Here is an 18,297-nt window from a genome sequence, read left to right as displayed (position 1 = left end):
CCTGCCTCCCAGGACTGGCTAAACCCCGACTCGCTCCCTCCCCCCTCGAGGACTCGCTAGGCCCCGATTCACCAACTCCGGTTCGCTCCCTCCCGACTCACTCCCTCCCCGACTCACTCCCTCACTCCCTCCCCGACTCGCTCCTTCCCCGACTCACTCTCTCGCACCCTCCCTGATTCGCTCCTTCCCCGACTCACTCTCTCGCTCCCTCCCCGACTCACTCCCTCCCCGACTCGCTCCCTCCCCGACTCGCTCCTTCCCCGACTCACTCTCTCACACCCTCCCTGATTCGCTCCTTCCCCGACTCACTCTCTCGCTCCCTCCCCGACTCACTCCCTCCCCGACTCGCTCCCTCCCCGACTTGCTCCTTCCCCAACTCGCTCCCTCCCCAACTCGCTTCCTCCCCGACTCACTCCCTCCCCGACTCGCTCCCTCCCCGACTCGCTCCTTCCCCAACTCGCTCCCTCCCCAACTCGCTCCCTCCCCGACTCGCTCCCTCGCCGACTCGCTTTCTCACTGACTCACTCCCTCTCCGACTCGCTCCCTTGCCGACTCACTCCCTCGCTCTCTCGCCAACTCACTCTCTCACTGACTCACTCCCTCCCCGACTCATTCCCTTGCCGACTCGCTCCCTCGCTAGGCCCGGCTCGCGCTCTCACTGACTCATTCCCTCCTCGACTCACTCCCTCACCAACTCACTCACTCCCCGACTCACTCCCTCACCAACTCACTTCCTTGCTAAGCCCCGACTCGCTCCCTTGCTGACTCTCTTCCCCCCCCCCCCCCGACCCAAGACGCCCCGCTGAGCCTACCACCGACTGAGCCGCTTATCCTCTGCCGGCGTTTGCTTGCTTTGTAGTGTTGCGAGTACATCCATGCGTGTGTTCATTTCTAGTACAACTGTGTGAGCTGTGTTTTCTTACTTCCAGGTGCTAGATTTCTGGTGCAAAAACAGTACTTGATTTGTAGAGTTGCAGCCGGCAATGTCAAGTGAGGTGTCCACTGATACAACCCAGCAATTGTCCACAGATACAACCCAGCAGTTCAAGGAAATCTTCACAACTATGGAGTTTGATACCTATGAAGAGTTTACTTTGAAACTGGAGTTTCAACAGGCACCTGTGCTTGCTTCTGTATTTTGTGCCTGTTGTGTTCAGCTGCAGGCTACATGTTATCATACATTTCTGGCAAAAGTCTTAAATTTCAGCAAAACTCAACTCTCTTTCTTTTTTATGGGCAACTAGGAGCCTCTTCTATAAGGTAACCTCACACACAGTAACAAATAAGAACAAGAAACGGAAAGAGCCAATCCCCGACCGGTTCGTGTATACGTTTGTGCAACTGTGCTGTGTCCACGAAGGGCAGCCACGCATCCAATCAACTGGGATTAGACCAAATCAGCGGTGAGTGTTAATACATCCACGTGCTTACTGTGGTGTTTGTTGGGGGAAAACTCCGAGTTAGAAATAAATCTACTCCGAGACTACGTTAGAGAGTTTGAAAACACACAGTTTATTACATACAAGGATCCAGGGGAGTTGCAAAGGCTACAACTCAATTTGGGATTACAAAAAATGAGCATTTAAAGCTGTAAACCGCAAAGATCACACGTCACTGCTTATCCATCTGTCATTGTAAAAAGGTCTACACAACAATTTTTTTTCCGCCTTTGTCGGGGCTTACTTCCTCATCTTCGGCCAGCGTCTGGTGTTATTGGTTTCTTTCTTGCTCATCGTCTTGTGACCTTTTCGCAATTGCTTATCTCATTCTGTCATTAATTACATAAATACAAGCACAGCAATTTTGCACTATCGCGATTAACCCTTCAATCCCTCATTTGGCCGAAATTTTTCATATACATATTTCTAAGCCAATGTATACCCGGTCTTCATGCAGAGGTTGGTGATGTGATGTGCCGGTTCCTGAGCCCTGGGATCTCCACTCCGGGGTCCAGGTTCCCCTCTCCTGTCGCACCTCATTCTGCTGCTTGTAAAACCTCATCATATAGGTGTTTTGGGCATGTGTACGCCACCTTCTGAGACACCGCTAGGTTCTCGTAGTTTGAGGGCGGTTGAGTTGCAAGTCTGTTCGATAGTAAAGATGACAGTGCTTTGCTTATACAACATTTAAGTAACATACATAGGCAATACAGCATTATTACCACCACCACAAAGGTAGCCAGACCTTGGATTAGTGACGTTCCCATAGATCCTAACCACCCCGAGAACCAGTCCCACAAAGTGGAGGCTGGTGGTTGCTTAAGCTTTTTAACCTCTTCTTGGATATGCTCTGCTAGATTGGTAATTTCTTCCGAGCTATCTGGGATGTATGTACAACATTCGGCCCCGATCAGGGCACAGGTTCCCCCTTTTTCTGCCAACACATAGTCAAAAGCCACCCGATTTTGCAGAGCTACTATGCAGAGTGCTACCATCTCTGCATTAACCTTAACCAGGGCTTCAGCTGTATCGTTGGCCATCTGTTCCAGGACGGAAGCCACGTTAATGGATTCCCTTCCCAATTTACCCGCTCCATACCAGGGAAACGTAATGGCCCAGAATCTTTCAGTCTCTGTGATGGCTCGTCTGGCTCTCTGGTAGAGGTCCTTCAGAGAACCCAGGTGATACATGTAGGGTATGATATAAGCCAGATAACAAGAACCCGTCCATTCTTGGAGCTACTAAGGGTAGACCCTGTGACCGCACACAAAATGAGTCCCGTTGTAGGGTGTATACTTATTTATCGCTGGGGGGTCCCATTGGACCGAAAAGTCACCGTTTCCGTTTAATGATGGGAGTGTCACCCTACCCCCTTCGGCAGGTAAGGTAAGGCTATATGTGCAGTTACTGTACCCCACAATAGGATCTTTCGGTCGTCCCTGCCTTGTGAGACATAGCCCCCCTCCCTGTCCCTTCTTACACCTTGTTCTCAGGAACGGTGGAAGATAGGAATCGATATAGGTTGATCGTCTCCACCCACTACACTGTTCTGGATTATACCCATGACTTTTAAGTTTTATTATGATGCTGCCATCTGCCTCTCTGGCATAAGAGCCAACGCGTGTGGATCCTGTTCTAACTCCAAACATCTAGCTGGCCGTCTCATTATCACTAAATGGGATTGATTGTAGGAGATTCCTTCCTCTGAGTGTGTGGGGACATGGGCACAGACCCAACAGCTGGCAACATTGGCTTTCTTGGCATAGGTGCATGACATGTTCAAAAAGGTGTTCACATGTAACTGTCTCTTGGTTTGTGGGGGTACTCTGGCCTGAGTCCTCCCTCGGCTACATATTACAATCACACAAAAAAAAACTGCACATAATATCGCGTAACACATTCATCTTGGATCGTCTTTATTTCTTCTGGCGTTTTCTGCCAATGCGTCCGCCTTCAGTTTCCTAGAACGTATATGAAGGCAGGGTTATTTGTTTTGTTCACTTGTGCTGGGGTCGTTGGATTCATATTCTTTGAGCTGAGACCAATGTTTCCATCGGCCAACCCCATCCATATCTATGCAGGCACACGTATCTCCACTAATTAGGACTTCAAATGGGCCAGACCAACGGGGAGCAAACCCCGTTCGTCCTGGCAGACATTTTACCATTACCTTCGCGCCTATCTGCAGGACCTCCCCCTGGTCCTCCAATTTCTTCTGTCCGTCCCTGCCTGCTTGCCGTTCCCTCACTTCCTTCCTCAATTCTTAAGTTGCTTACTCAGTTCCAAGATGTACTTTCTAATCCGATCCCTCAGGGGTCCTATGTTGGATACCCCGGTTATGATTCATTCCAGCAGGCGCATCGCCCTGCCTATCATCAACTCATATGGGGTTAATCCCCTCACTCGGTTAGGAATTGCCCTTTGTCTCATCAAGATTGTGGATAGTAAATCCGCCCAAGCTTGTCCTGTCTCTCGGATGGCCTTTGCTAGGGTTGTTTTAAGTGTCCTGTTCATACGTTCTACAATCCCAGAGTTTTGCGGGTGGTAGGGGAGATGAAACTTCTGTCTAATACCCAACATAGCACACACCTCTTTCATTATTTGTCCGGTAAAATGGGTTCCCTGGTCAGAATAGATTTGGATAGAGACGTCCCAACGTGGGATTACTTCCTCTGCCATTACTACTGGCTCACTAACTTTCACCGCCCATGTTGTGCAGTCCAAGGCTACTACACATCTTGACAGACCTCCTGCCATGGGCGACTGTTGGGTGGAATAGTACGCTACTGGGCGGGCTCGGTCTCCATGCATTTGAGTAACTACTGCTCCGTAAAACCCGCCCTCGTTTTCACAATGAATGTGAAACGGTGCGTTCATATTTGGCAGTCCTAGGCCTGGTGCCGACATCAGGGCTTCCTTTATCGGGCCGTATGCTGTTTCTTGTTCCAGGCCCCACTTCACACTTTCTAGAGCTGGTTTTCCTCCCTTAACTAGTCTCTGTATGGATTCCGCGATTGCCGCGAAGTTGGCTATAAAGTTCCTACAGTAGTTAAAAAGTCCTAATACCTTGCACACTCCTCGGACTCTTTTCGGTCGGGGCATAATGCGAATTGCTTCCTTTCTGTCGTGGGGCATTGTTTTTGTCCCCTGCGACAGTTGGTGACCAAAGTACCGTACCTCTTTCAATCCGATCTGAGCTTTCTTGGGGTTTACCTTAAATCCCGCTTTCTTTAAGGCTTCTAGGGTTTCTAATAGAGCCCCTATATGTCCTCTCTCGTCCTCTGAGGCAATCAACAGATTGTCCACATATTGGAGGATGGTACTTCGGTAGGGGGCTAAATCTACGGTCTCCAAGGCTCGACTCATAGTTCGGTGAAATATGGCTGGGCTGTTGTGAAAAACCTGGGGCACTCGTGTCCAAGTGTGCTGCCTATCCCCGACCGTGAATGCGAATTCATCTTGGGACTCCTGGGCTAATGGTATGGACCAAAATCCATTAGCTATATCTAAGACTGTGAATATTTTATGTTCTGGTTTCAGTCCATTAAATATGGTCGCTGGGCTTGCTACGATGGGGTGCTGGCGGGGAATTACTTTATTTAACGCCATATAGTCTATGGTCAATCAGTATGACCCATCTGGTTTCTTTACGGGCCAGGTTGGCGAGTTCGTAGTGCTTTCGGCTTCCTGAAGGACACCGCTCCACAAGAGGTCCTGCACTATTTGTTTTACGGCCTCTCGGGCTTCAGGTTTAATGGGGTATTGCTTATGAGGAGGGTGTTCGGGCCCAGGAATGACCACTGGCTTTGTTTTTACTAGCCCACAATCCTGCTTTGATTGAGCCCACACTTCCCTCATTTGTTCACATAATAGGCCGTAGTCTCCTGCTGTATCCCAATCTCAGGTGAGAAGTTGCACACTTCCGACCTTTGCGTGATTGTGCAAATTAGTTTGTTCCCCGTACGTCGTGATTTTATGTCCTCCCTTATTTCTCCAAGCTATTCTCTTATTCTGTGGGTCTATTATTGCCCCTAACTGTTCCAGGAGGTCGATTCCCAATATGGTCCCTTCTGCATTTGGGCATACATGAAATTGTGCCAGGATCAGAATACCGGCTATCTCCAATAGAATTACTTCACTCTGGTGGGCTTTGGTGGCAACATAACAGCATAAGAACATAAGAATTAGGAACAGGAGTAGGCCATCTAGCCCCTCGAGCCTGCTCCGCCATTCAACAAGATCATGGCTGGTCTGGCCGTGGACTCAGCTCCACTTACCCGCCCGCTCCCCGTAACCCTTAATTCCCTTATTGGTTAAAAATCTATCTATCTGTGACTTGAATACATTCAATAAGCTAGCCTCAACTGCTTCCTTGGGCAGAGAATTCCACAGATTCACAACCCTCTGGGAGAAGAAATTCCTTCTCAACTCGGTTTTAAATTGGCTCCCTCATATTTTGAGGCTGTGCCCCCTAGTTCTAGTCTCCCCGACCAGTGGAAACATCCTCTCTGCCTCTATCTTGTCTATCCCTTTCATTATTTTAAATGTTTCTATAAAATCACCCCTTATCCTTCTGAACTCCAACGAGTAAAGACCCAGTCTTCATCAATTTATCATCATAAGATAACCCCCTCATCTCCGGAATCAGCCTAGTGAATCGTTTCTGTTACCCCTCCAAAGCTAGTATATCCTTCCTTAAGTAAGGTGACCAAAACTGCATGCAGTACTCCAGGTGCGGCCTCACCAATACCCTATACAGTTGCAGAAGGACCTCCCTGCTTTTGTACTCCATCCCTCTCGCAATGAAGGCCAACATTCCATTCGCCTTCCTGATTATCTGCTGCACCTGCAAACTAACTTTTTGGGATTCATGCACAAGGACCCCCAGGTCCCTCTGCACCGCAGCATGTTGTAATTTCTCCCCATTCAAATAATATTCCCTTTTACTGTTTTTTTTCCCAAGGTGGATGACCTCACATTTTCCGACATTGTATTCCATCTGCCAAACCTTAGCCCATTCGCTTAACCTATCTAAATCTCTTTGCAGCCTCTCTGTGTCCTCTACACAACCCACTTTCCCAATAATCTTTGTGTCATCTGCAAATTTTGTTACACTACACTCTGTCCCCTCTTCCAGGTCATCCAAGTATAGTGTAAAAAGTTGTGGTCCCAGCACCGATCCCTATAGCACACCACTAACCACTGATTTCCAACCCGAAAAGGACCCATTTATCCCGACTCTCTGCTTTCTGTTAGCCAGCCAATTCTGTATCCATGCTAATACATTTCCACTGACTCCGCGTACCTTTATCTTCTGCAGTAACCACCCACGCCAGTTATATGGACTACATGTTTAGTTGTGGGTAAGGGAATATCTGTCATAAATACCGATGCTCCGGTATCCACTAACATATCACACTGCCAGCCCCCTAACAGTGCTGTTATGTGAATACGCGGATCCTCTCTCTGTCCCACGGGGGCCGCTGACCTTCAGTCTCTTCCTAAGTCCCTCAGCGCTGTGATTAGCTGCTGTCGGTGCATCTCCTCTACTCTAAGGCCTGACTGACTATTTCTTTTCTCCTTGGGCGCCCAACATTTATCAGTGGCATGTCCCTTTTCCCCGTAATTGTCACATCGGACGGTTGGTAATTCTGCATTAGGATGGAGAATGAAACAGTTAATTCAGAGACCATGGTCCAGAACTTAAAGAAGGCTAACTTTGAAGGTATGAGGCGTGAATTGGCTGAGATGGATTGGCGAATGATACTTAAGGGGTTGACTGTGCATGGGCAATGGCAGACATTTAGAGACCGCATGGATGAACTACAACAATTGTACATTCCTGTCTGGCATAGAAATAAAAAAGGGAAGGTGGCTCAACCGTGGCTATCAAGGGAAATCAGGGATAGTATTAAAGCCAAGGAAGTGGCATACAAATTGGCCAGAAATAGCAGCGAACCTGGGGACTGGGAGAAATTTAGAACTCAGCAGAGGAGGACAAAGGGTTTGATTAGGGCAGGGAAAATGGAGTATGAGAAGAAGCTTGCAGGGAACATTAAGACGGATTGCAAAAGTTTCTATAGATATGTAAAGAGAAAAAGGTTAGTAAAGACAAATGTAGGTCCCCTGCAGTCAGAATCAGGGGAAGTCATAACGGGGAACAAAGAAATGGCGGACCAATTGAACAAGTACTTTGGTTCGGTATTCACGAAGGAGGACACGAACAACCTTCCGGTTATAAAAGGGGTCGGGGGGTCTAGTAAGGAGGAGGAACTGAGGGAAATCCTTATTAGCCGGGAAATTGTGTTGGGGAAATTGATGGGATTGAAGGCCGATAAATCCCCAGGGCCTGATGGACTGCATCCCAGAGTACTTAAGGAGGTGGCCTTGGAAATAGTGGATGCGTTGACAGTCATTTTCCAACATTCCATTGACTCTGGATCAGTTCCTATGGAGTGGAGGGTAGCCAATGTAACCCCACTTTTTAAAAAAGGAGGGAGAGAGAAAACAGGGAATTATAGACCGGTCAGCCTGACATCGGTAGTGGGTAAAATGATGGAATCAATTATTAAGGATGTCATAGCAGTGCATTTGGAAAGAGGTGACATGATAGGTCCAAGTCAGCATGGATTTGTGAAAGGGAAATCATGCTTGACAAATCTTCTGGAATTTTTTGAGGATGTTTCCAGTAGAGTGGATAAGGGAGAACCAGTTGATGTGGTATATTTGGACTTTCAGAAGGCGTTCGACAAGGTCCCACACAAGAGATTGATGTGCAAAGTTAGAGCACATGGGATTGGGGGTAGTGTACTGACATGGATTGAGAACTGGTTGTCAGACAGGAAGCAAAGAGTAGGAGTAAATGGGTACTTTTCAGAATGGCAGGCAGTGACTAGTGGGGTACCGCAAGGTTCTGTGCTGGGGCCCCAGCTGTTTACACTGTACATTAATGATTTAGATGAGGGGATTAAATGTAGTATCTCCAAATTTGCGGATGACACTAAGTTGGGTGGCAGTGTGAGCTGCGAGGAGGATGCTGTGAGGCTGCAGAGCGACTTGGATAGGTTAGGTGAGTGGGCAAATGCATGGCAGATGAAGTATAATGTGGATAAATGTGAGGTTATCCACTTTGGTGGTAAAAACAGAGAGACAGACTATTATCTGAATGGTGACAGATTAGGAAAAGGGGAGGTGCAAAGAGACCTGGGTGTCATGGTACATCAGTCATTGAAGGTTGGCATGCAGGTGCAGCAGGCGGTTAAGAAAGCAAATGGCATGTTGGCCTTCATAGCAAGGGGATTTGAGTACAGGGGCAGGGAGGTGTTGCTACAGTTGTACAGGGCATTGGTGAGGCCACACCTGGAGTATTGTGTACAGTTTTGGTCTCCTAACCTGAGGAAGGACATTCTTGCTATTGAGGGAGTGCAGCGAAGGTTCACCAGACTGATTCCCGGGATGGCGGGACTGACCTATCAAGAAAGACTGGATCAACTGGGCTTGTATTCACTGGAGTTCAGAAGAATGAGAGGGGACCTCATAGAAACATATAAAATTCTGACGGGGTTAGACAGGTTAGATGCAGGAAGAATGTTCTGGGGAAGTCCAGAACCAGGGGTCACAGTCTAAGGATAAGGGGTAAGCCATTTAGGACCGAGATGCGGAGGAACTTCTTCACCCAGAGAGTGGTGAACCTGTGGAATTCTCTACCACAGAAAGTTGTTGAGGCCAATTCACTAAATATATTCAAAAAGGAGTTAGATGAGGTCCTTACTGCTAGGGGGATCAAGGGGTATGGCGAGAAAGCAGGAATGGGGTACTGAAGTTGAATGTTCAGCCATGAACTCATTGAATGGCGGTGCAGGCTAGAAGGGCCGAATGGCCTACTCCTGCACCTATTTTCTATGTTTCTATGTTTCTATGTTTCTATGTTTTGGGGCCTCGACAGTCGGCGGCAAAATGACCCGTCTTGCCACAGTTGTAGCATTCCCCTCGGCCCGCACTCTTACTACTCTTAGCCGCCGCCACTTCTTGTTTTATTCCCCCAGAACTAATGTGGCATGCCCACTGGACAGCTTGGTCATAGGTGTCCACGACTACCACCCCCATTTTTAAGATCTTTTGATGGTCGGCCGAAAGGCCGTCCTTAACATTTTCACGGAGACTGGGTCGTCTCTCTTCGGGGCCGCCTGTCCCGAGGATTCTTGGTATTGGACCCATAATCTCTCTCCGTAGTCATTGGTGTTTTCTCCCTTTTTCTGGCGGGTCTGCATTATCAATCCCCAATTTGGATTCGATGCTCCTATTAAGGCCTGTACAGCCTGGACGAACCCCGTGCAGGCAGCGTCCTGTTGTGCCCTTGTGGCACCCACGGCAGGTATCCATGTACCGTCACTGTGAGGGGGTGTTAGCCCTGTCCACTGGTCCTTTGGACACTTAGCCCGAACTATTTGGTGGACATCTCGCTCATGCATATCGTGGGTCTCATACAATTCTTCTAACGTTTGCCAAAATTCTACATTTCTCTTCCGTGGTTGTAGACTCCCCAAATCCTGATTCATCATTTGTTTCTCTGTGGGGGTGAAAGTGTAGTATTGATATCGGGGGTACCCTCCCTGTATGCCCTGGGTTACCCTAAGAGGGGCTGGCCTTTCTGTATTTACTGAATTTGACCCTTCCATCTCGGTCTCCTCATCAAAGGGAGGAGCCGAGGCCGCTACTGCGGCAACATAAGTCGGAGGGAGGTCATAATCTGATCCGCCACACTTGCCGGTTTGTTCATACCGCTCTCTCCATTTCTTATTCTCGGCTTCTGTCTCCTTACTTTTCTCTACTAATTGTTTGGTTTTACTTTGTAACACACATAACTGATATACTAAAAGTACTCCGACTTTCTTTGCCTTTTTCTGTTTCTGTTTCTCCTACCAATACTTTTGCTCCTTGGGGACAGCCGAGGGATCCCACCCGTCTTTAATCATTTTATCTATTAAGTCCTTCTGGTCGCCTGCATAGAACCTACTAAGAGATTCTCCCGGCCCCCATTCAAGGTCTTCCCCCGACGCCATTATGTGATCTGACCTTCCCTCGCTTCCTCTGCAAATGAGTCTCTTCACGTGGGCCTACTTCTACTCCGTCACTTATTTATTGCGATGGGTTATCCCTCAACTCTCACACCAGTTCATGCGTATCACACAGTCACTCACAGGTTTCCGCCGTCACTTTGTCCTCCCGGTGTTCCCTTCGACCTTAATCCTTGGCCATCACGTGGGGCATTTGCCCTCTTAATGCTGGCTCAAGTTAGGTGATTGAGATAGTTCGTGACAATTGAAGTTACAGGTCACTCGTTTCTCTTACACACCACTTATCTTACTTATATTCTACTTTATTTCTACTCACTGTGTTTGTTATTAAACCTCTCCAAGTCTCACTTGTTCATTGGGTGTCCGGTAGCCTCACCCCTGCCGGTTTGACGTTCCAATTTCTGGGATGTCGTGAAATCCGACCTTATCCCCGTACGTTCGAGTCTTGGTCAGGTAGGCTCACCGGTACACCTTGCTCGCAGCGCCTAAACTGTTGGGGGAAAACCCTGAGGTAGAAATAAATCTACTCCGAGACTACGTTAGAGAGTTTGAAAACACACACAGTTTATTACATACAAGGATCGAGGGGAATTGCAAAGGCTACAAATCAATTTGGGATTACAAAAAATGAGTATTTAAAGCCGTAAACCGCAAAGGTCACACGTCACTGCTTATCCATCTGTCATTGCAAAAAGGTCTACACAACAATTTTTTATCCACCTTTGTCCAGGCTTACTTCCTCATCTTCGGCCAGCGTCTGGTGCTATTGGTTTCTTTCTTGCTCATTGTCTTGTGACCTTTTCGCAATTGCTTATCTCATTCTGTCATTAATTACATAAATACAAGCACAGCAATTTTGCATTACCGCGATTAACCCTTCAGTATTCATGTTCACAGCACTGTGACCCTGAATCTATTCTGTTTCAGGTATCTCCCAATGGGATGCGAGGCCACGCTTACTTTGGCCTGCAGCAGGAAGAAAGTGAAAGTGTGTCACATCGTCCCACCTCGTACACACATCGCACGTACTATGGAAGGAGTTCCTTCCATTTTACCCTACCAGGTGGCATCTCAGTCCAGAGGAGATGCATCATGTGACGGACTTGGTCAAGCTCCAACCTCAAAATAAGCAGCTGAAGAAGTACATTGAGCAGACATTCAACAAGGTCACAACACTGACTGACATCAGGACCATCAAGGCATGGCTGAAAGCTGAGAATGGAAGCATGGCTGCTGTAATAGCTGCACTGGAGCATGTCACAGTGGTTGGGCAGGTGCACATTAGCATGGAAGAAGATGACATCAACTTCATTGCTTTCGCAACAAATGAAATGCAGTCCAGGTTTCAGGAATTTCCTGAAATGTTGTTCATTGACGGCACCTACAAGATAAACAAGCACGGTTATTCCCTCTCCCAAATCATGGTGCAAGACGGCAGTGGCAGGGGTCGGGCTGTCTTCTATGCCTTTGTAAAGAACAAGATATCAGAGATGCTAAATAACATTGTTGAAGTATTCGTAACATTGATGGGATCCAGCATTGATCATGTGAAGACTGTCATGCTGAATAAGGACATTAAGGAGATAAATACTGTCAGGAAGAATTTCCCAGGAGCCACCATTCTGCCATGTCCTGATGAACCTAAAGAGGAAGATCAGCAGCTACGTAGTATGCAACTCCATCCAGGAGATGTTGTTCCGGCTCTGCAAAGAGATGGTTCATGCCCACACTGAGGATATTGTGCAGAGTTGTGAGCTCAGGATTGGCCTGCTGCACCTTCCGCTGCAGGTAAATCTGTGCAAAACGTGCATATAAGGGTGGGTGTGTTGATTCCTGTCCCTGTGCTGTAACACCTTTCTTTCTATTTCAGGAATATCTATTGATCAACTGGATCCCCCAGAAGGAGATGCGGCCCCTATATCTATGCAGAACTACAGTCACATTTGGGAACACTACCAATAATCACATTGAGTGTGAGAACAGGAAGATCAAACACCGACTCCATTCTTCCTCATCAATGGCGGAGTGCATCAACAACCTGGTCTTCCACAATGATGTCCTGGATAGGGAGCACATGTATGCAACGTTCCTGCACCATTCCTCAGTGAGGCAGTTTGGAGAACTACCAGCGGATGTACAGGCCATGTATGCTGAGTTCATGGTGCATGCTGCGAAGAAAATGGTCAAGAATCGCTGGCACATGGATGTTGTGAACATCGAGCAGCAGGATGCTGACATAGTCACTGTGAGCTCCGGGTTCAAGGAGTATGAAGTTCATGTATGTGATGGTCAAGCTATTTGCACCTGCACTTTCGGCCTACAGCTCTTACTCCCTTGTGAGCATGCTGTTGTAGTCCAGAGGCATTTGGGCCTGCCTCTGGGGAGACTTGCTTTCGGGAATCGCTGGCGGTTATCAAGCGCTGGTGTGGTCATGACGGAAGTTGAACAACACCCAATCATCGCCGCTCAAAAGTACAGGCGTGCATCTTGCGCACTGCAACTATTGATGACCATCCTGACCAGTTGTGGAACGGAGTGCTTCATACTGATGCTGGCCTGGCTCTGGACCCATATTCGCATGCTCAAGTGAGGAGAGGAACCTTGGGCGCTACGGACTGCTGAGCTGACCAGGCAGCCCTCGCAGCAGATTGTCACCCGGGAGCTGCCCAATGCCTCACGTGGCCCAGCACACGAGGCAGCTACTGCACAACCCATGCATTTCGCAATACGTGTAACCTTGGAGGACTCGGATCAATCTCCACTCCAGGCACTTGAAGGCTGCCGATTGATATCTATCAAGCAAATAGGCCGCCCAAAGGGGTCTAAAGGCTGGGGACATTTCAATAGGATGAAATGGTCACGAGGGCATGAGTCGACTAGCTGCGGCTTTAGTTACCTGACTGATCCGCCCAGCCACCGGAGCACCGAGCACGGGGTTTTATGGGTGCGATGTAAGCGCAGGTGCACACAGCTGATCACCATTGTTGCTTCCCTCCCGATGTGACTCCAGACACACACGTATGTGAGCGATGCTCGTGCTAGTCATGTTTTGAAAATTTTGTGCAATGCAACTTGTTTTTATTATCAATAAATTTAATTACATTTTTTACATTACTTCCGTGTCATGCGGGTTGCACTTGGACTGGGGTAAGGCACTTCGGCTGGGGGAGGCATGCACTTGGACTGGGTGGGGTAAGGCACTTTGGCTGGGGGAGGGATGTACTTGGACTGGGATAAGGCACTTCGGCTGGGGGAGGGATGCACTTGGACTGGGGTACGGGACTTTGGCTGGCCCTTGCTGTCTTCTGGGGAGCTCTATCCTCTGTTGTTTCAGGAAGTCAAAGTGGATCGAATTACAATTTGCAAAGTCAGTGAGACCTTGGGCTGGGTGGTTCCAGTGACACATTCCTTTGAAACTTCAGGGTGTGGCTTATCCTCCAAGGGGACCAATCAGAAATAAGGGGTGGGGCCTGTTGGCCATTTTTGCAGTACAAATAAGCGCATCCCACTTTTAAACAACATTTTTAAATTTAACCCTGGCCGGTCAGGTTTCCTGGGCCTTGGGAAACCCGATGGCTAAAGAGAGGCGAGAACTGTTGGATCCAGGAGGTATGTGCCTTTCCACTTACCTGCTGGATCCAGCTTGCCTGCTTCACCCACCCCCCGTGATCGGACATCCTGGCCCGACCCTTCGATCTCCTCCACGAGGCATCAAATCTAACCTACTGATTCTTCCGATCTCCCCCCTGCTCTGGCCTACAATTTTCCTTGTGGCAACCGGACTCTGATCACTCTGTTCTCCGGCTCATGATTTCCAATCTTCTTCCTCACCCTGGCCTTCCCAATCCCCCCTGGCTCAGGATTCCCGATATTCCTTCTGCTGCTCCTGTCTCCATGATGCCCTACAGCTCAGGATTCCCGATCTTCTTCCTCACCCCGGGCTACCCAATCCCCCCTGGCTGAGGACTCCCGATCTTCCTCCCGCTACACCGGCCTCTACCATCTCCCCTGGCTCATGACTCCCGATGTTCCTCCCCCTGCTTCTGCCTCCACACTGTTGCCTGACGCATGACTCACAATCTTCCTTCCGAACCACAGCCTCCCTCCTCTCTGCTCCCTGTTGCCGAAGGCTCACCCACCTGACATCCAGGCAGCCTTTCAATCTGGCTGGCTGTGACCGAGAAATGGAGACAAAAAATTTTAATCCGGTCCTACTGAGGTATATTCTTACGACATCACTAATAAACACACTCTACAAGATGGCTATTAACAGAAACCTTTTGCCGTACATCAGTCGTCCACTTCTCACTCCTTATTGAAGAAGTAATCATAACAAAAATAATCATCATACATAACTTGCATGGTATACACAACAAAAGATATGAACTTATTTTTCCATATTTGCAAATCAAACTTAACCACTGGTTTTCTGTTTTGAAGAGGCTACCTTTTCTCTCAAACAGAACTTTCCAATCTTGTTTTAGGACTATGACTCATTCTAGGCTGAGCCTGAGGAGAGTTTATCTCCAAGGGCAACCGTTGATTTACATTTGGACTCTTTACAACTTCAGACTGCTTGTCTGCCTGACTCGGACTCAGATTTAATTCTGACTTTCTCTTGGACTTGTTTCTAGTACATCTGATGTAGGATTTGCTACTGGTACTCTACTTGTAACAAGACTATCTGACTCATCAGAAATAATCGAATCATTACAACTTTCAACTCCTTCCACATTTGTAGGTAAAATATGATCAATGTGAACAAACCTAACCTTTCCATGATCAAACATATTGACCAAATATGTGCGAGGATCACATATCTTCACTATCCTTCCTGGTAACCACTTTAAACATTTATGGTGATGGTTTTTCACTCTAATATTCTGATTCAATTTCACAATTCTCTATCTTACTCTACTTCTATCATGATTCGCTTTCTGTCTTCATTGTTTCTCTTCTACTGTCTGCCAAATTTGGCTTTAACAACGAGAACCTGGTTTGTAGCTGTCGTTTGAGAAATAACTTTGCTGGTGTTCTACCAGTAGTTGTATGAGGAGTATTACAATAAGTAATTAGAAAATGTGCTAGGTTGTGATCCAATGACAACTGCCATTTCTTTAGATTGGGATCGAAAATTTGCTTGATGAGGGCATGTTTTACAATTTGTACTGTGCGCACTGCTGCACCATTTGAAGCAAGGTGATATGGTGGAACTTTGGTATGTTTCACATCGTTTCTGCTTGTGAACTGTGCAAATTCTTCTGAACAAAATTGCGGCCCATTATCAGACACAATTTCTTCTGGGAGGCCATATGACGAAAACAAGCTTCACAAATTGTCTAATGTTTTACTTGTTATTTTACGCATCGGAAACACCTCTATCCACTTTAAATGAATATCAATCACAATGAACAACTGCTGTCCTAGCTCAGCAAAATCTATATGTAACCTTTGCCACAACGTAGGAGGCCATTTTCATGGCTGTAATGGAAGTGACGTGGTTTCTTGCTCACCGATTGACTAACAATGTATTCTAACCTGGCCACCATAAGTAACTGTGTGAAAAACTCTTGGTCAAGCACATTCCCAGGTGCTGGTCATGAAGATCTCCTAACAATTTGGACCTGAACTTATTTGGGATAACTACTCTTGCACCCCACATGATACAGTATTTATCCACAGACAATTCATTCCTATGTATGAAGTATGGATGCATAGCTTTTTCTGATACCTGGTTTGGCCAGCCATTTGCTATGCAATCATACACCTTTGACATAACTGGGTCACGTTTGGTAGCTCTGCTAATCTCTTCAGCTGTGACTGACAGCTCATCAATGTATGAAAAACAGAACACTTCTTCCCTAATGGGTATAATTTGTGATGCAGATGTCAACCTGCACATAGCATCAGCATTACTGTGATCAGCTGATCGTCTGTACTCAATGTCATATGTGTACGCTGACAAAATCAAAACCCATCACTGCATTCGGGCTGCAGCTAAGGTTGGAACTGGGGACTTTGGATGGAAGATTGCTGTTGGGCTTATGGTCTGTAACGATGGTAAACCTACGACCATAAAATATTTGTAAAACTTCTTGACCCCAAAAATCAATGCCTAAGCTTTCCTTTCGATCTGCACATAATTACACTCACTAGCACTGAAATTGCGTGAAGCTAAAACAATTGGTGTCTCCTCCCCACTAACTAGTCATCATCATCATCATAGGCAGTCCCTCAAAATGTGGATGACTGCCCTAACTCCATACGGAGAGGTGTCACATGCTAGCTTGATCTCCTTGGATACGTTATAGTGAACTAACATGGTACTCTCTACCAATTGACTTTTACAATCTTTGAAAGCTGCATCATATTCTTCTGACCACTTCCAATGGACCTGCTTTTTTCAACAACTCATTCAGTGGATGTAACACCATAGCCAAATTTGGTAGGTACTTCCCATAATAGTTCAAAAGACCCTAAAATGATTCAGTGACATTCTTGGGAGTGGGTGTATTTCTGATTGCATCCAGCTTTCCTTTGGTTGGATGTAAACCATCTTTGTTTACTCTGTGCCCTAAAGTACTCCACTGAGTTTTGAAATAACTCACTTTGTGCTTCTCTAGCCGTTTGAGCACTTCATTCAACATGTTATTATAGATTTGCCTGTTTGGTGCTGAAATTAGTATGTCATCTAAATAACATACTATCACTTCAACCCCTTGCAAAATCTGGTTTATCATCCCTTGGACTATGGCGGGGTGGAAGACACGCTAAATGGTAGCCTATTAAATTGATATAGGCCAAGATGAGTGTTTATATAGGCCTAGATGACTATTTATAGTCAAGCATGACTTGGACTCCTCATCTAGTTCAAGTTGTAAAGAGGCATTTCTTAGATCTAACTTTGAGAAGATCTGGCCATCTGTCAGCGTTGTGAACAAATCTTCTACATTTGGCAATGTATTGGGTAGATTACCCTCTAGAACTTGGTTTCCAGTTAGTTTATAATCACCACACAACCTTACTTACCATCTGACTTAGGTCTAACAACAATGGGTGTAGCCCAATTACTTAGATCTACCTTAGAGATAATGTTCTCAGTTTCTAATCTTTTGAGTTCTTGCTCAACTCTCCTTGAGTGCATATGGTGCAGTAAACTGGTCTTGCATCCTTCTGCACTCTGACACTTGCCTTGAAACCTTGGATCGGACTGCCTGTTTCATGGAACATCTTCGGATTCTGCTTGATGACATCATCTTTCGATGCAAATTTAGTTTCCAAGAGAAAAATCTCATTCCAATCTAGCTTCAATGATCCCAACCAATTTGTACCTATCAATGCAGGCTTTTCTCCTGCCTCTACTATGAGAGGCAAGCTCAGAAACTGATCCTTGTATTTCACTGGTATGGTGATACATCCTACCACAGGAATTTGCTCAACTGAGTAGCCTCGCAGCCCTATCTTCAATTTCTCCAGTGGAAAATCACGCAACTTGTAGAGATATAGCGATTCCGATACTACGCTCACTGATGTACCAGTGTCGATTTCCATTGGTATCTTGGTTCCTGCAATGTCTAATTGGATGATGGTACTTTGCAAATCGCTGTTAGATACCCTCATACTCCTGATGATGTGTATCTCCAAAACCTCTTCGTCCTGTTGCCTCTCTTCAATGCTATGTAGTCTCTGGCATTTTCCACTTCTTGAACTTCTACAATTTGAACATCGGTTTACTCTTCAGTCAGTGTACCTTCACATGATGCCCAGTTTGCTTGCAGAAG

The 18,297-nt window shown here is 46.8% G+C and overlaps 1 protein-coding gene across 2 annotated transcripts in view; it reads left to right on the top strand.

Annotated features, from left to right (window-relative positions):
- The window catches only part of LOC139268054 (uncharacterized), a 39,070-nt gene extending 25,491 nt beyond the window's left edge, over positions 1-13,579 (top strand). For both annotated transcript variants that reach the window (XM_070886046.1, XM_070886044.1), the window contains 3 exons: positions 930-1,403; positions 11,444-12,304; positions 12,387-13,579. In XM_070886046.1, the coding sequence (XP_070742147.1) occupies positions 12,152-12,304; positions 12,387-13,106 (873 nt within the window). In that variant the 5' untranslated portion in view covers positions 930-1,403; positions 11,444-12,151 and the 3' untranslated portion in view covers positions 13,107-13,579. The remainder of the gene's footprint in view (positions 1-929; positions 1,404-11,443; positions 12,305-12,386) is intronic.
- The last annotated feature ends 4,718 nt before the right edge of the window (positions 13,580-18,297 follow it).

This window comes from Pristiophorus japonicus, chromosome 8, assembly GCF_044704955.1.
Source record: "Pristiophorus japonicus isolate sPriJap1 chromosome 8, sPriJap1.hap1, whole genome shotgun sequence".
NCBI lineage: Eukaryota > Metazoa > Chordata > Chondrichthyes > Pristiophoridae > Pristiophorus > Pristiophorus japonicus.
Note: the sequence above shows the minus strand (reverse complement) of the source record. Positions and strands in the feature narration are given on the sequence as shown.